The sequence below is a fragment of the Molossus molossus genome, unplaced genomic scaffold, assembly GCF_014108415.1.
Source record: "Molossus molossus isolate mMolMol1 unplaced genomic scaffold, mMolMol1.p scaffold_m16_p_8, whole genome shotgun sequence".
Taxonomy (NCBI): domain Eukaryota; kingdom Metazoa; phylum Chordata; class Mammalia; order Chiroptera; family Molossidae; genus Molossus; species Molossus molossus.
This window is the reverse complement of record NW_023425402.1, coordinates 110225948-110244632: the sequence shown is the minus strand read 5'-3', so window position 1 is coordinate 110244632 and position 18685 is coordinate 110225948. Positions and strand designations below refer to the sequence as shown.

Below are 18685 nucleotides of genomic sequence, written 5' to 3'. Positions count from 1 at the left end.
CTGCGTGTTCTCTTAGATCGTCAGCGACTGTTACAAATGCCTGTTTTAGAAGGATGTCCACAGGATAACTGAGTCAATTATTGGCTCTCAGTGGAAGGTTTGACCTTTAGGGAGTCTTAAAGTGACACACCTTATAAACATTTGAACATTTTCAGCGGAGAAGATACAGGCTACCTATTTTGAGAGGTTTTTAAACTCTCATTTCTTTGGTATTTCAAAGAGCCCTGCTTTGCGCTGAATGCCTTTGTTTCCAGCTGAGAGAGTTGGGAAACCTTAAATGATTATAAACACGTGATAACACAGAACAAAATATAATAACCCTGTTCTATACAGGAAATGTCATTTCTGTTATGCACTGAGTTGGATCTAGTCATGTGCCACTAATAATTTGAGTACCATATCATTTGGATTCGTTTTGAAAGGATAGTCACTCATCTGGAAAATTCTCATTGTATACTTATTTGTAGTTTGTGAATCTGAATATGCTTTTTGGAAAATAGTAGTTCACAGTACTCTTCATCAGATGGTAATATGTCGTCTGCTGAGCTGGTGGGTGTAGGGAATGTTTGCCAGGTAAGGGAGGGGATGGGAGTGAGTGATGGGGAACCAGAGGCCCCTCTGGTCCCTGTTCCCTGCCTGGCCAGGTGGTAGGTCAGAACAGAAGCTACTGGAGAACCGTCCTCTGAAATGGCTGTGTCCCCGGGACCCTCAGGCTCTCTCGTGTGCAGTACAGCTGTGGCCATACCAGCGGCCGCTCCCGAGCCTACTGACTGCCGCCTTCTGTCCTCATTTCTTTCCTCTCAGCTTCGAACTTGAAAAGCTGTGTCGTTTCATTATGTCTGTGAAGAAGAACTACCGGCGGGTCCCGTACCACAACTGGAAGCACGCGGTCACCGTGGCTCACTGCATGTACGCCATCCTGCAGAACAACCGCGAGCTCTTCACCGACCTGGAGGTGCGCGCCGCGGCCCCCACTCAAGTGCCTGAGTGGCTTCCTGCCATGGCTGGGTGCACGCGTGGTGTGGACGGGCGACACGTTCCAGGCAAACCTTGTCTGTAGATCAGTGGAAACACATTGTATAGACGGCTCTGCCCAGGCACGTACCCTAGTGTCCGTGTACCGAGTGCAGGGGCACAGGTCAGGCGTCACTGAGCTACCCCTAAGGACACAGGAGCTCTGTAGCCCTTCTTCCTTACCAGGTCTCTTAAGGGGCATAGCAAAGGATTCCCCTCATGGCCCTGGTGCCCCAGATATGAGGCGCGTCCCACTGAAGGGCTGCAGATTGGACCTAAGTGCGTCTGTGGTCCCCTTGCACAGGGTGGCAGGGGCCCCACCCCATCTCACTGATTTACTGGCCTTTCCACGCCCAGAGATGGTGCTGCGCCGGAAGCTCTCCACCCTCTGGGTTGGAGGTTCTGGGGCAGCCTCGGGCACTCAGGCCTCGCAGTGCGCTTGGGGAGCAAAACACTGCAGCCCAGCTGCACGCGGCCCAGGCCTGGGGCAGCCGGAGCGCCAGGTGTGTCCTTCCCACTGGCCTCAGCGCAGCTGTGCAGCCCCACTCAGACCCCTCCTCTTCCGTGATTGTCCTGCGTCGGGAGACGTGTCACCTGGAGGGAAGGGAGCTGTTGTCATTCCTGGTTCATGCGGAAAAGGCTTTACAGTCTTCACTGCCGCCTCCGTCTGCCTCTGTCCTCTCCCTGCTTCCCCTGGGCCACCTTCCTGACCCTCTGGTTCTCAGGGAAGGCCACCTGCCACCATGTGCTCCAACGGCTCCCGCCCTCCCTTCTCCCAGAGCCTCCTGCCCCCCCCCCCCCCCCCCGTGCTCACGCCCCTGCTCACATGACCCTCCATGGCTGCCCTTTGCCTGCCTCCAGCCTCAGCCTGCTTGGTGCGCTCTCCTCCTATGTGCTTTGCCATTTTGCACATGTTGTCTGATCTAGTTGTCACATTTATAATGTGTTGCAACTATAGCGTTGTTGGAGTTGAACAGACTCGATTTCCAGTGGAGGACTGAGACTGCCCTCTCCTCGGGCACATCTGCTTTCTCAGTGACTTGACACCTCTGTCCATTGCTGCCACCTACACTCTTTCCCCAGAGTTGAGGAGGAAACTCAGGAATAATTTGACTCTCAAGTCCATAAGCAGAAGAGCAGAGACGTTTAAAATAGTTTAGATTCTTGCCAGGCCGGTGTGGCTCAGTGGTTGAGTGTGGACCCTGCACCAAAAGGTCACTGGTTCCATTCCACCAAAGGTCACTGGTTCGATTTCCGGTCAGGGCACATGCCCAGGTTGTGGGCTCGATCCCCAGTGGGGGGCCTGCAGGAGGCGGCCAGTCGATGTTCTCTCTCATCGGTGTTTCTATCTCTCTCTCCCCCTCTCCCTTCCTCTCTCTCTAAAAATCAATAAAGAAAAAATTTTTTTAAATAAAATAGTTTAGATTATTTAGAATTTCAAAGCTTCATAAAGATGCTGCTGCGCTAAGTGCAGAAGTCAGTGCGGCAGGAACGAGAGGCTGAAGGTCTCCTTACTTCCCGGTCCTGGTTTTGAAACCTGTGCACTGTATTGTTTTTAAAGCGCAAAGGACTGCTGATCGCGTGTCTGTGTCATGACCTGGACCACAGGGGCTTCAGCAACAGCTACCTGCAGAAATTCGACCACCCGCTGGCCGCCCTCTACTCCACGTCCACCATGGAGCAGCACCACTTCTCCCAGACGGTGTCCATACTGCAGGTGGGCTGGCCCGGGCCGCGCGCGCCGCGCCTGCTCTGAGCATGCTCCTCCTGGACCGAGGTGGAGAGGGCGCTTCCGTTCCAGAAACTTCGTGGTCAGCCTTAGACGGCTGTGGTCCTCAGGTCGAGAGGCCTTTGTGAAGGTTCTGGATATGTTTGCAGTCGCATTCAGTGTTTAAGGACGGGATACCCCAAGGCAAAGGTTGTTGCACGTAGGTTAGTTATTTATGTGCATTGCCATAATCTTGAACCGGAATGTACTGAAGGATAGATCTTGAAAATTAGGAAGATTTAAGGACATTGAAGCCTTTTTTTTCCTGTGTTTTAAGATGTTCTTGGTGATTAATCTAGACAAGGACAGATGTCACCTCATATGTGAAATATATACTCTCCTCCTTCGCTTTCAACCTTTCCCCTCAAACTCACCTTCACACGGGAGCTGTTAACTCGGTGGCTTGATTCCTCTCAGCCAGTTTTTACCAAATGGTCTGTTGGACTTAGGACAGTGCACCCTCATCTTCCTCCTCCTGTCAGCACCTCGCAGTAGGAAGAGAAACCCTCGTAGGTCCTCAGGCCCCTTGTCTGCGGGAGGGTCTGGAATATTCGGGGAGCTGACTGGCTGCAGGGAGATGGGAAGCAGCAGGGGTCCCCACTCAGGCAGCTCTTCCCCGGTCGCCCGGGACTGCCTCTCCCCAGCCCACCAGCTTCTCCCGAGCCGGCCCCTGTGGGTGGGCGGCAGGGTGCTCAGACCGCCCCAGGCCCAGCAGATGGCCCTGTCTTTGTCCCATCTGCTCAGGACGGAGAAGGTGAGTGGGAGCTCCCTGGTGTGCAGGTGCTGTTCTGGTGACCTGAGGGTGAAGGACAGGATTCTAGAACACGCGGGGGCTCTCAGCCACATCCAGCAGGCACTGAGGGGCGTGTCCGCATACTTGGGGCAGCTCTGTCTGTGAAAGCAGCGTGGACTCTGCATCCCTGACAGATGGACACCACGTGGACACCAGTGCTTTCTCTGCTGGTGGATGGATGGGTGGATAGAAATATAGAAACATGCACACCTGCCTAGAAATGTAAGCAGGGTAGAGGATTGTGTGGTATACATATGGTGTGTGCACATGTCTGTGTGCTTACGTGTACATACACACACACACGTGAAACATGCTTTTTGGGAACAGACAAATGCTGTAGGTCTTGTCAGTTTCTGTCTCCTCCGACCTTAGTCTTTGTGTCAGGCTGTTCATTCCTACAGGAAGAGGGACACAGTAGTGTGTGACACAGCAGTGCACTGAGCGGTCGGGGTGGGGCCATCCTGACACTTGAAAGACTTGCCCAGTGTGCTGCCACCCATAGCTGAGGTGCAGAACGGTTGGTCTCTGCCAGCACATCCCCAACACTGGTGCCTGGGTCGCAGCATTTCTGGGATGAGCAGAACGGAGTCACTGGGACTCACGGCAGAAGGGGGCCAGGCAGGCTGCTGGCCTCAGCGTGTTGCTGGAGAACAGCCAGGCTCCCTAAGTGGATGGGACCTTAGTCACTGGGGAGAGGACGGCATTGTGTCCGCTCCTCCACTCGGAATAGACAGGCACCCGGTGTGGGCTTTATAAGAACAGGAAGAACTGGGTGAAAAGCCCCCAGTTAAAAACAGAACCCATGTCCAGACTGACCCAAACCAGGGAAAAGTCTGCTGGGGCCATAAGCAGACATCCCCGTACTCATGGGCAGGAGCACTCAGGAAAGGTTTCCTTCCTTTTCAGGAAATTTCTATACTCTCAGCTGAGTTTACATTTACGCTCATGATACGTCTTTAAATATTTCTTCTCAGATCCATCCAACTGCCCCTTGAGACTCAGTTCAGTAGCAAACTGCTTGCTGAGTGCTTCCAGCTGCCATCACACAGGGTTATGGGTAGAGCCCTCCCTCCCTCATCATAGACTCTTCCCGAGCCCTCATCCCTCATTCATAGACCCTTCCCGGGCCCTCCTCCCTCATCATAGACCCTTCCCGAGCCCTCCTCCCTCATCATAGACTCTTCCCGAGCCCTCATCCCTCATTCATAGACCCTTCCCGAGCCCTCATCCCTCATTCATAGACCCTTCCCGAGCCCTCCTCCCTCATCATAGACCCTTCCCGAGCCCTCCTCCCTCATCATAGACTCTTCCCGAGCCCTCCTTCCTCATCATAGACTCTTCCCGAGCCCTCCTCCCTCATCATAGACTCTTCCCGAGCCCTCCTTCCTCATCATAGACTCTTCCTGAGCCCTCCTTCCTCATCATAGACTCTTCCCGAGCCCTCCTTCCTTGTTCATAGACTCTTCCCGAGCCCTCCTTCCTCCCTCGTTCATAGAGTCTTCCCGAGCCCTCCTTCCTCGTTCTTAGACTCTTCCCGAGCCCTCCTCCCTCATCATAGACTCTTCCCGAGCCCTCCTCCCTCATCATAGACTCTTCCCGAGCCCTCCTTCCTCATCATAGACTCTTCCCGAGCCCTCATCCCTCATTCATAGACCCTTCCCGAGCCCTCATCCCTCATTCATAGACTCTTCCCGAGCCCTCCTTCCTCATCATAGACCCTTCCTGAGCCCTCCTCCCTCATCATAGACCCTTCCTGAGCCCTCCTTCCTCATCATAGACTCTTCCCGAGCCCTCCTTCCTCATCATAGACCCTTCCCGAGCCCTCCTTCCTCATCATAGACTCTTCCCGAGCCCTCCTTCCTTGTTCATAGACTCTTCCCGAGCCCTCCTTCCTCCCTCGTTCATAGAGTCTTCCCGAGCCCTCCTTCCTCGTTCTTAGACTCTTCCCGAGCCCTCCTCCCTCATCATAGACTCTTCCCGAGCCCTCCTCCCTCATCATAGACTCTTCCCGAGCCCTCCTTCCTCATCATAGACTCTTCCCGAGCCCTCCTTCCTCATCATAGACCCTTCCCGAGCCCTCCTCCCTCGTTCATAGACTCTTCCCGAGCCCTCCTTCCTCATCATAGACCCTTCCTGAGCCCTCCTCCCTCATCATAGACCCTTCCTGAGCCCTCCTTCCTCATCATAGACTCTTCCCGAGCCCTCCTTCCTCATCATAGACTCTTCCCGAGCCCTCCTTCCTCATCATAGACTCTTCCCGAGCCCTCCTTCCTCATCATAGACCCTTCCCGAGCCCTCCTCCCTCGTTCATAGACTCTCCCCGAGCCCTCCTTCCTCGTTCATAGACTCTCCCTGAGCCCTCCTCCCTCTTCATAGACTCTCCCCGAGCCCTCCTCCCTCTTCATAGACTCTCCCCGAGCCCTCCTCCCTCATCATAGACTCTCCCCGAGCCCTCCTCCCTCTTCATAGACTCTCCCCGAGCCCTCCTCCCTCATCATAGACTCTCCCCGAGCCCTCCTCCCTCAGCATAGACTCTTCCCGAGCCCTCCTCCCTCAGCATTGACTCTTCCCGAGCCCTCCTCCCTCATCATAGACTCTTCCCGAGCCCTCCTTCCTCATCATAGACTCTTCCCGAGCCCTCCTCCCTCGTTCATAGACTCTTCCCGAGCCCTCCTCCCTCATCATAGACTCTTCCCGAGCCCTCCTTCCTCATCATAGACTCTTCCCGAGCCCTCCTTCCTCATCATAGACTCTTCCCGAGCCCTCCTTCCTCGTTCATAGACTCTTCCCGAGCCCTCTTTCCTCATCATAGACTCTTCCCGAGCCCTCCTCCCTCGTTCATAGACTCTTCCCGCGCCCTCCTCCCTCGTTCATAGACTCTTCCCGAGCCCTCATCCCTCATCATAGACTCTTCCCGAGCCCTTCTTCCTCATCATAGACTCTTCCCGAGCCCTCCTTCCTCGTTCATAGACTCTTCCCGAGCCCTCCTCCCTCATCATAGACTCTTCCCGAGCCCTCATCCCTCATCATAGACTCTTCCCGAGCCCTCCTTCCTCATCATAGACTCTTCCCGAGCCCTCCTTCCTCATCATAGACTCTTCCCGAGCCCTCCTTCCTCATCATAGACTCTTCCCGAGCCCTCCTCCCTCGTTCATAGACTCTTCCCGAGCCCTCCTTCCTCATCATAGACTCTTCCCGAGCCCTCCTCCCTCGTTCATAGACTCTCCCCGACCCTCCTCCCTCTTCATAGACTCTTCCAGGCCCTTCCTCCTCATAAACACCATTTTGTGTTGTTTTGTTGCCACCCCACCAAACAATGAGGTTCTTTCAAAATGAACTTTAGTTGTTTGGACCTTGAATACAGTAGGTCCTAAACTACTGCTAGCCTTATACAGAGTGAAACCCTGCACACAAAATGTCCGTTAAGTAAGGACCTGTGGGCCTCACTGTGTAATGGAGAGTTCTCGCTGAGGCCGGAGAACAGCACTCCACCAGGGCGTGAGGGTAGTGCATCCTTAGCAACATCTTTCCAAGAGCTGGAGGCCTCTGAGAACAGGACAGTTGTGAGCACGGGGCAGGTGCGGGCGCGGGGCAGGTGCGGGCACGGGGCAGGTGCGGGCGCGGGGCAGGTGCGGGCGCGGGGCAGGTGCGGGCGCGGGGCAGTGTGAGCGTGGGGCAGGTATCAGCACCGAGTGCATTCTCTAGTCTCTCAGGTGTCAGGATCCAGGGCACTGACAGAGCCCACTCACCTGCGTTCACAGAGATAGGATGTAAGTGCTGCTCATCAGTGTGGGTCTGAGAAACATTCTTGGTTATACAGCGCCTGCTACTGCCTCATTGATATGAAGTGGGCCCAACTGCCTGGAATTAATAGAAGCTTCAGTGCATCCTGGGATGTTGACTGTAATAAGTTTACCAATAGGGATATTAACATATTATGAGGTTTATGAGGCTTCATATTATTATTATTATTATTATTATTTTTATTTTTATTTAATCCTCACCCGAGGACATTTTCCCAATTCTTTTGTTCAGGTAGAGTGGGAGGGAGAGAGAGGAACATCGATGTGAAAGGAACACATCGAGTGACTGCCACCCGCACAACCGACCAGGGCCGGGGACAAACCGCAACCGAGGTACATGCCCTTAGCGGGAACCGAACCCGGGTCTCTCAGGACCGCAGGCCGACGCTCTAACCGCTGAGCCAAACCGGCCAGGGCGAGGCTTCATATTATTAACTAATGTGAAGTTGTTGCTTTAAAAGTATTATGTTGTAGCCAGTACTTTATTTATGGATATGAAAGTTAAAATTTTGTATACTTTATTTTAAAAAGTCTCTTTTTAATTAAACTTATTGGGAGTGACATTGGTTAATAGAATTATACAGGTTTCAAGTGTGCCTTTCCCTCCTCCATCTGTGTATTGCATCGTGTGCCCACCTGCCAGTCAGGTCTCTTTCCATCACATGCTGGACCCTTTACCACTTCCTGCCTGCCGCCCTTCCGCTGGCGACCACGCTGTTGTCTGTGTCTGTGAGATTTTGTTTGTTTTTCTTGTTTTTTTCATTTATTTCTTTCGGTTTTATGTCTCACATATGACTGAAGTCATGTGGGTCTTTCCCTTTCCTGTCTGACTTACTTCGCTTAGCAGGATGGCATCTAGAGTCATCCCTGTTGCAGCAAATGGCAGGATGTCACCCGTCCTCGCGCTGAGCAGAGCCCGTGGTGTCTCTGTCCAGCCCTCCGGCCAGGGCACTCGAGGCTGTCTGGTGCGTTTGGTTGTGTGTCCCCCTTATTTTCTTGTGTTTTGTAGGAAAATATCTAGAGTGCATTTACTCTAGAGTCTCTTGAAGGAAAGGGGACCAGTTTTTGTTTGTTCACGTCCTTTATTCTTATAAAATTGACAGAGACAGTGAAAGGGCCCTGGTTACGGCTCCGCTTATGAAGGCCTGCCCTGAACTTCCCTCCCTCAGTATGGAAAGGTGATGAAAGAGACCATGAGTGGGGAGTAGCTGGCAGAGTTATAGACCCTTTAAAATGGGTCATTTGTCTTAGACCCTGGACACTTTTTAGAATCGGATTGAAATGTGATGATGAATGACACACTCAGCATAGTTGTGGTCAGTTTATAACTCTGTGGTCCTCAGGAGAATTTATAGAACCCATTCTAAGATATCCCTGTTTCAGCAGCATGCTGGAATATTTTTATGCACTGTGATTGGATGGCTTATTGGTGATCGAGAGGGTAAAGCATATAGATATGGGAATTACATGTGATTCCTCCTTGGGTGACCTGCCGATAGCACTTGTGTGCATTAGTACCGGGCAGACATACTGCAGGTGAAGTGTGTGCACGGGCCCAGGTCACAGGCATTGAATGTTGCAGCAGCTGCCTCACCCGGGTGTGGTCACAGCGAGCAGGTTTCATGGAGTGAGTCAGAGAAAAGATTTCCTCTTGGTTCTGTTCTCTGATCAAGTTGTAGCGAGCTGGGGTCGGAAGGGGCTGGAAAGGTCACTGAGTTCAACCACCTGCCCAGTGCTTGGATCCCTCTCCTTGTCCCCATCAGCAACTAACCAGCCCTCGCTCGAACAGCCCGACCCCGGCATCTCATGCCTGTTCTGAACATTCAGGTTCCTCCCTGTGCTGAGCTGAAGTCTTGCCTTGTCACAGTCTCCTCTTTCACCTGCGTACTTGCTGCCTTACGAAAGCTACTTCAGAGAGGCACATCCCTGCAGATCCAGTCCGATGGCCAGGATGGAGAAGCCACTGCGGTTTCTTTTCAGTCAAAGAAACATCTTGTTAATGTTTCAGCAAATGTTTCATTTCAGATAGATACCAAAGACTTACTTACATGTTGGCATTTGAAAGCGAAATCAAGTTTTTGAAAGTGCTTTTCAGACACAGAGCGTGCAGGAAAGTAGCCAGGTAGAACTGATGCTGTTTGCTGCGTTCATCTGAGGCGATGCAAGTGTTCACGGAGCCTGAGTGCAGTGCTGCGGGAGGGTCTGATGGAGAGAACAGGATGCTGCGCAGCCTGACTGCGGGGCGGGGCGGGGCGGGGCGGACCCTGTGCCGCTGAGACCTCTGCCCTCCTGAGAACCGCGCTCTGATGCTGTCACGTGTTCATGTATTTTATCTGCAGTGGCGTAGCTTAGGACACATGAAAACACAAATCAGTGTGTGGTGGGCCTACGATACCTGGTGATGAGCCCACATATTTAGTGCATCTTAACTATCTCCGCCTTTTTTGTGGGAACAAAAACAACCCAGTGACATGTTCTGTGTGAAACTTCTTTTCTGCGGGGCAGTTTCTAATGTGTTGAGTTTTTGAGATTGTGGGACATTTTATTCTAGGACAAGACACAGTGGTTAGTATTCATTAGGCTTGCTGACGTGGATAAGTATATAGATGACTTTTCAAGCCCATTAATTTCCAGTATAATGTAAAAATCACTATTTTAATTTAAGAAGAAAAAGTTTTTAATCATTTCACATTTTCTTGTCCTGTAATTACTTATTTGAAATATCCAAACACTGCATTTATAGTTAAATCACTGGATTTTGGTGATAACAGATGATGTTACTGCAGTTTAAATAGTTCATTTAAGTGATAGCTTTAGTGTTGCAGCTTAAAGAAAGACCAAACCTTAGTTCCATCGGTTGTTCCAGACTGTTCTGCTCCTCCCATGCCTGTCGTTTATGTGCCAAGTGCCACTGACTTGACTGTTGTTGCAAGTACCTGGGGACGTCCTAGGCTCACGCTGGCGCTGTATCAGTGTGTGTGTTTCTCCGCAGTTGGAAGGACACAATATCTTCTCCACCCTGAACTCCAGCGAGTACGAGCAGGTGCTCGAGATCATCCGCAAAGCCATCATCGCCACGGACCTCGCTCTGTACTTTGGAAACAGGAAGCAGTTGGAAGAGATGTACCAGACCGGCTCGCTGAACCTTAACAATCAATCCCATAGGTAAACATACTTCCCAAAAGTTTAGAAGACCAAGGAATGTTACCTGGAGTAAACTTATATTTAAACACAGAAATGTAATTTAGCATAGATTTATATTTGAAAGTAGGAATGTAATGTGTGTGTGTACATATATATATATATATATATATATATATATATAGTTACTATTGTTTTGCAGTTTTTATTGACTTTGGTTATTTTAATTCGACAAAATTTCTGACAGTGTATTGGGAGGGGCATTAGAATGGGACTTGGACATTGAGTTGTTTGCTCAGAAATGGGTACTGTCAAGGGGAAGTCATTTTGCAAGAGACTACTTGAACTTATCATGGAGGTGAGTTTGGTCCTGGGCCTCACAGACTCCAAAGCAAATGAGAAAGGGTTACGTTCTTTAGGATCCATAGTATATTAACCAAGCTAATGTGATCGATGCACAAAACTGGAATTTCACTTTATTGATCTACAAATGCATATTCTAGTTATGAGCACCAGAAAGTCGGCGTCCGTGTGGCCAGAACCGCGGGGAAAGCCAAGTGGCAATAAACGTTTGCTTCGTGAACATAGTCAGAACGAGGGGATCTAGGTCCCTTCATTGTCTTAATGGCATCAGGCTACATGGGAGGTCCCTTCTTTTTGGAGAAGGCACGCCTTGCCCAGCAGGTTCGGATATGCGTTGGGTATGTTCCTTGCGACCTGTTTACCTGTCAGGACGTGGGCTCTCAGTCCAGAGCAGTTCGCAGATGGTTCCCACCAGCTCCTACTGCCAGGACGTCCCCTTGGCTGTTTCTGTGCCGGAGCACATCCCTCCTAAAGATGCTCTTCACCTGTGGGTTTGTGAACACTTGTTCACGGATTCCCTCCTCGTCCTGCTGCATGTGGGTCTCCTCTCTGTCTGGGTGCTCTGCACACCTAGGTCTTCAGTGATCCACTGAGTCCGAACCATAACCTTTCTTCCCAGAGGAGTCTGCTCTCAGGTTCTGAGAAACAGGTCACTCGGGACACGTGCTCTGTCTTCATGGCACGAGCGGGCAGTGCCCGACATTCTTACGGGTCCTGCAGCTGAAGCCACGCCTCGATCGCACTGCGACCCCCGCTCCGTCCTGCCCGTCCGCAGCACCTGCCCTTCCCGAGCGGTGCTGGCCTCGCAGCTCAGTCCTGAGAACGCGGAAGCCTGTCTCGTGCTGACTGGTCCGTGTCCTTTGTTCTAGGGACCGCGTCATTGGCTTGATGATGACGGCCTGCGACCTCTGCTCTGTGACAAAACTGTGGCCAGTTACAAAATTGACAGCAAATGATATATATGCAGAATTTTGGGCTGAGGTACGTCCTTGATTTGTATGGAGATGGATAACGTCAAGAAATGGGAAAAATAAAGAGAAAATAAATGTATGGGTGATTTGGTCACAATAAGTCAGTCACTCAGGTTGGACGCTATTTCAGCAGGTGCAGCTGGCCGCTCAGGATGAGGCCGGTGCTCACGCCGATGCGAAGTGAGAGCCGCGTGGTCGCGTCTGACTCGCGTGTGTGAGCTCTGATCGCGAGCGAGAGAGCCCAGCACTTCCCGCACGGCAGTGGGCAGGGTCCGCGCTTGCGGTCCACCTCTTGTTCGTCCTGAGAAGGGTTGCTGCTCAGCTACTTGGAACGGGTGCTGCCCAGGCCACGAGGAGCCGTCAGGGCTGCCCGGCCTGTGTGAGCAGTGCCAGAGTCCTGTCCACAGCCTGGGCATGAGCAGCAGACTCATTATACTCCCGACAGGAAACGAATGTGAATTTCTTGTTTTTTGAGCACCTTTTCTTAACCGAGTTATCTAAATGATCAGAAATGTGTTTTAGTCCTTAATTTTATTTCTGAATTTTCCATGAGTAAGTAGAAGAGAATTCTCTCTTTCACATTATTCCACAAATACCCAGGTCCCTGCACATTTGAAGAGTACTTTACCTTGTAGGATTTCATGAGAAGTGAGTGACATGGTTTTTGTAGGTGACTGAGCCCAGAGCCTGCGACACAGTAAGTCTGTAGGAAGCATCCGCAGTTACCCCTTGACAGTGATGCGCAGACAGTGAGCCGCATCCGCACTCAGACGCCCTTGGTGGGCACCCCGCTCAGCCCAGCTTCGCAGCTCAGCGCACTGACAGCGTGTGAGAGCAGGTGGGGAGGAGGCCCTGAGGTGGCCCACGTCCTGTTCCCTCACTGTCGACTCTGTCTCCTCTCCTGCACGTGAAACCCGAGCTGACCACTGGGCTTCCGGGCATTCGGTGCAGAGGGGCCTCGGGGTGCAGACCAAGCGATGACACGTGAAAGTTTCCATTGCTTTGACTTTTTATTATGTCATTTGCCAAAAACATGATTCATTTGGAAGACAAGGAATGAATAAAAAGCAGAGCTCATTAGTACCATAATTTTAAAACTTGATAGTTGAGAAAGCATGATTGTTCCACTTCTTTCAGGGCGACGAGATGAAGAAGCTAGGAATACAGCCCATTCCCATGATGGACAGGGACAAGAGGGATGAAGTCCCGCAAGGCCAGGTACGAATGTGCTGGGAAGGCCGGGCCCTGAAGGGGTCGTGCGGGCGTACGTGAGCAAGAGCACCCAGCGTCTGTGCGTTCGTGGAGTGGACGGCTCCCCCGGGCCTGGCAACTGAGGCAGAGACTTGAGCGACCGCTCTGAGAGGTCTGAGGCCTGGAGAAACCACCCCTGAAACGAGCTTCCTGTGCTCGCAGTCTCGGGGGTCCCCTGCTGGTGACGGAGACTGGGCTCGGACAGAGAGTCTGTTCCTTAGCTGCCCGCAGACCGGGGAAGCTTGAGGGCGGTCGCGGGTTAGTGGCCAGAGGGTAGAACTGAGAACCACTTGCCTTCTGCCCTTAGATGGGGTTTGGGGAACCCCAGCTCACAGCCAGCCTTGCCAGCAGCCCCCCTACAGGTGGAAGCGCAGGGAACAGCGCTCGCTTTTGATTGGAAATGGGATGGATGGTCTGAATGGTTAGTATTGTTTTTAACGAGCAGAAAATCGTTTGTCATGGAATATACAAAGATCCTTTTTTGGAGGGTGACATTATAGATTTTTATTGGGTCCACTTTTCCTAACAAATAATGCAGAGTATTTTAGTACATTCTGAGTTTGTCTCACCATAAAGTGACATTAATTATTTCCTCTCCAGGGAATATACATAAAATCATGTACTTGTGCTAATATTTTGTTTTGAGAGTCCTTGCACCTTGTTAATTTTTCGTGTGTACATGTATAGTGTAATATGTTTCTCACGATTATGAGCTTTTTAAACTGCCCATCTTTTTAAATTTTTTTTCTTTATTGATTTTAGAGGGAAAGGAAGGGAGAGGGAAAGAGAGAAACCTCATGAGAGAACATGGACTGGCCGCCTCCTGCACGCCCCCCACTGGGGTCGGGCCCACAGCCTGGGCCTGTGTCCTGAGGGAATTGAAGCAGCGACCTCTCTGCATCGGGTGTCGCTCAGCCACTGAGCCACACCGGCCGGGCTAAACTGTCCATTTTCTTAAGTCACAACAAGGAGGTCAGTTTTGGACAAATAATTATAATATAGAACACAGAGTAGAAATAATTGCCAAAAATTTGCAAGATGATGGTTTTGAAAAAGTTTCCAGTCTTCCTACGTTATTTCAAGTTAATTCACTAACTGCTGATGCAGATGTCTGCGCGGAGGGCTCCGTCCCCGTGGCGACCCGGCCTGCGCTGCACGGCTGCCCGCGTCCCGAGCCACGCGGGCTGACGGCGCTCCCGGCGTCCCCTCGGTTCAGATGCAGCGTGCAGGCTGCACAGTGCTTGGGTGGCTGCTTCCCTGCTGTGGGCGGCCCTTTCCCACGTGTGCAGCCGCAGGAGCAGGCTCTGGGTCTGGGGTGGGCTTTGCATGCCCCATGGGAAAAGGCTTTTCCCTTCCGAGACTGGGACACACTTGCCATATTGTCTTTACACGATGGTGCCATCACTTAATTGTTTTTTTAATTGATGTGGAGTTTGTCTTGTTATGTAATTAAGATAGGGACCTACCAGTGTTTTTCTCTTTGGTAGTTAAGCACATACCCAACAAAGCACAGGTAGCTGAAAATGTCCCAGAGACTGGCTGTGTTCTAGTGTTATTTAATTAAGGGAATAGTTTGTTTTTTCCAAAATTACAGACTCACTCACAGTATGGGAGAGTTTCAGGTAAAATACTTCTGTGGTCAACTAGTATTTTATCAACTATATTGCTTCTAAATTGTGATTATCATTAAGTCATTCTTGGTTACAATGTTAAAGCCTTCTCTACTTCCCAATGCCTGGCCCTTTTCTCGAGATCTGCTCCATGAGGTCTGCTAAGTGTTAAAATAAGCAAGCGCCATGGAGTTAGATGGCAGCCCCAGGCCTGGCCGGGCCCGCTGCCTGGGACGGCAGACGTACAGCAGGAGAAGCGGACAGAGCAGGCGATTCGAGCCTCGGCTCCCCTCTGCACATCTCAGGGAGGTTATTTCCTGAGACGCGGTACGCCTCGGCCTGGAGTCACCTCCCCCAGGGCCAGTTGTCACCCACTGGGCCGTGCGGATAGCTGGGCAGTCTGTGCTGCTCCCAGGCTGCAGGGCCTCGAGCCTGCCTCGCAGGCCAGTCTCAGCTGGCACCGTTTATGGCCCAGTGGCCCAGGGTTCCTGGTGTAATTTGTTCTTAAGGTGCCACAGACGAAAGGTGCTGGAGTTTGACATATCGAGAGAACTGATAGTCAGTGGGACTTGCAGGTCAGAAAAAGGGCATGCGAGGGGATGAATACGGTCTCAGGAGAGCACACAGGCACCAAGAGCCAGCAGGGTCACAAGCAGACAAAGCCTCTGCCGTGACTCCTGAGAAGGAGGTGGGGAAGAGCCACAGGCGGTTGTGCGTGGCTGGACGCGGACACGTCTGCGGTGGAAGCAGGTTTGCCCGGAGACCAGCGAGTTCCAGCCGGACCCCTCGGCAAGGAGTCCTCACTGAGTGTTGCACTGGGCTCACAGTAACTCTGTGTGTTTGAAGCTTCTCTTGTTTGTAAGTGTACTCCGAGGCCGTATTCAGTGAGCCCAGTGTCAGAGCAGAGCTGTGTGTAAGGTTAGGGTTGGCTTAGGAAACAGGAATTCCCGCGAGCAGCGCTGTGCGGCTCCAGTGCTAACGTGCGTGTGTTTCTTGCTGGTGGTTCTGCGGCGCAGCTTGGATTCTACAATGCGGTGGCCATCCCCTGCTACACCACCCTCACCCAGATCTTCCCGCCCACGGAGCCGCTCCTCAGAGCCTGCAGGTGTGTACCGCATTGGAGGAGAGACCGAGACTGTGGAAGGTTGCTGACACTGTTACACGTGTCCCCCATTTCCCCCCTTTGCCCATCTCCACCCCACCCCACCCCCTCCCTAGCCACCACACTGTTGTCTGTGTCCATGGGCTATGCATATATGTTCTTTCATCCAGTCCTCCCTCCCCCGCCCCTCCGACAGCAATCAATCTGTTCCCTGCTTCTATGCCTCTGGTTCTGTTTTGTTTGTCAGTTTATTTCATTCATTAGATCCACATATAAGTGAGATCATGTGATATTTGTCTTTCTCTGAGTGGCCTGCATCACTCAGCATAATCATCTCCAGGTCCATCCACGCTGTCACAAAGGGTAAGATTTTTTTTACAGCTGCATAGTATTCCATTGTGTACATGTATAAAAACTTTTTTATCTACTCATCTACTGATGGACACTTGAGCTATTTCCAGATCTTAACTATTGTAAATAATGCTGTAATAGACAGAGGGGTGCATATATTCTTTTGAATCAGTGTTCCAGGTTTCTTCAGCTATATTCCCAGAAGTGGAATCACTGGGTCACACAGCAGTTCCATTTTAAATGTTTTGAGGTAACTTCACAGTGGCTGCAGCAGGCTGTATTCCTACCAACAGCACATGAGGGTTCCTTTTTCTCCCCTTAGCTCAGCTAAAATGATTTTATTTTTTTTAAAAAATTAAATTTACTTTGACAAGATGTTCCCTGCAGGGAAGGTTAACTCCCTGTAGGTAGATTGGCCATGTGTTAATGACTCGGCCCGAACCAGACTTGGGGGTCAGAGTGGATGCTCCCTGGGGAGATGGAGGACAGACGTTTGGCCGATCATTTTATATAAAAACAAAAGTTTTCTTTGTACCCTATCCTCTGCTGTTGAAACTTACAAACTGATCTTTATTTAGTTATTTATTTTTTGGATGTACATCATATTTTTTTTTTATTTCAGAGAGAGAGAGAGAAAGGGAGAGGGAGGGAGAGAGAGAGAGAAACATCGATGAGAGAATATCCATGGGCCGCCTCCTGCACGCCCCCCGCTGGGGATCAGGCCCACAACCTGGGCATGTGCCCTGCCCGGGAATCGAACCAGGGAGCTCTTGGTGCAGGGTTGACACCCAGCCCCTGAGCCACACCGGCCGGGCTGCAAACCACCTTCTGAAGGAAGGCACACACAGGCAGGGTGAGCAGCCTGGTGATTCCTGCTTGAGTAGGTTTCTCCGCCTCAGGAGCAATGCAGCCCTGCTGCCCTGCACTAGGGTTGTTTATAACGATGCCCTCTTGTGCCGGGGCTGGCCGCGCGGGTGGGTTGGAGAGCCAGGGCTCCCTTCGTGCAATGAGGCTGGCGAAGTGGATGCCCCACCAGAGAGAAATCGGGTATCAATCTGAACCCAATTTCTGATTGTAGCACACACGTGTCCTGTCCAACAGTTCTTTGTGTTTTAGGGTAAATAGTTGAACTCAGCAGTGTGAATGCTGTTTGGCTGTTCAGCAGCTTTGGTCCTTCCTGCTTCAGGGAACTGGACCAGAACCACATGCCCCTTGAAGGCCACTGGAGTCTCGTTAACACAGAAACAGTTCATCATGGTCGTTGGGAAAACAGCCGAGTTAGTGTACCTCTCTTTTGCAAGATATCCAAAAACATCTCTCTAGGTTCTGGGAAAATGATACGCAACAATATGCTAGTTAAAATTGTTGCAACTTTCAGGTGTCCATTCCAGGGATTTCTTTGTCCACATGCATGTGCGTTGTGTGCGCTTCTGTCAGTGCCGAGGTTGCCTTCCGAATGGACCTCACGTATGGGAAACGAGGTGCAGAGTGGGGAACAGTGAGCTCCCTGCAGGTCACCAGTCAGGGCAAGACGGCAGTCACGCAGGGTGGTTGTCACTCCCTGGACTGCGGAGGGTGAGAGAGCCGAGTGCGGGGAGTCGAGGTTGCAGTGAGACTCGAAGTCCCCAGAGCACCGCTGTGGCTTTACTGTAACGAGGGGATTCGGAAGTTTGTAGCAGGTGTAACACGGTGACTTTTTATATGTGACCCAGTTTCCACTCCCAGCATCACGTGGGGTGTGGCGGGACTGAGGGTGTCCTGGGAGATCCCCTGTTTCCACCTTGCAGAGACAGACGTTCTGCAGTTCCTACTGTCTCTGGACACCCTGTGTCCTCTCCACTGACCCACGTGGCACATCCCACCTTGTCACCCCTTCTGACTAGTTGGGAATGACCTGTCCTGAGCCTCGCTTGCTTTCTGTCCTTGCCGTCTGGGACCAGGAGCCTCCCCAGGCTTAGTGTGTGGGGTTCCTCTGGGGACACTAAGCTGTGGTGTCCAGTCCGGGAGGCGCATGGGAGCCCCTTGTCATCAGTCAGAGCCACACCAGAAAGCCTGGTGCCGCGTTCTGCCCAGGAGGGCAGCTCATTTCTGAGACCCCGCCTGGGAGCCTTTCTTAAACAGCTCCTGTCACTGCGTCTTTCACCCCAGGAACAACCTCAGCCAGTGGGAGAAGGTGATCCGCGGGGAGGAGAGCGCAGTGTGGATCTCCTCCCAGGCGGTGGCCCCAGGGACCTCGGAGAAGCTGCCCGTGAAGATCGACGACTGACGGCCCAGGGAGCTGTCCCACCTGCAGATGCTCGTCTCGCTGCTTCGACTTTTCTTCCTTTTATTTTCGTGGGGGAAACCTACACCTGGGGACCGGGATGCCAGTCTCTTGCAGAAGGTACCATCACGTAGACAGACAACTCCCTGCCAAGCTCATGGGTAACGCATCACAGACAGTGACCAGCAGGACCCGGGGCCAGAACCCACTGTCCACGGGCTCCACTGGCTGGCGGGCTGGCCTTGTCGAACAGGC

The 18685-nt window shown here is 51.8% G+C and overlaps 1 protein-coding gene across 1 annotated transcript in view; it reads left to right on the top strand.

Moving 5' to 3' along the window:
- PDE10A (phosphodiesterase 10A) overlaps nt 1-18433 on the top strand; it is a 199919-nt gene extending 181486 nt beyond the window's left edge. The window contains exons 16-22 of the mRNA XM_036248231.1: nt 805-955; nt 2576-2731; nt 10371-10543; nt 11752-11863; nt 12991-13071; nt 15731-15819; nt 18316-18433. Coding sequence (XP_036104124.1) covers nt 805-955; nt 2576-2731; nt 10371-10543; nt 11752-11863; nt 12991-13071; nt 15731-15819; nt 18316-18433 — 880 coding nt within the window. The remainder of the gene's footprint in view (nt 1-804; nt 956-2575; nt 2732-10370; nt 10544-11751; nt 11864-12990; nt 13072-15730; nt 15820-18315) is intronic.
- Nucleotides 18434-18685: the final 252 nt, after the last annotated feature.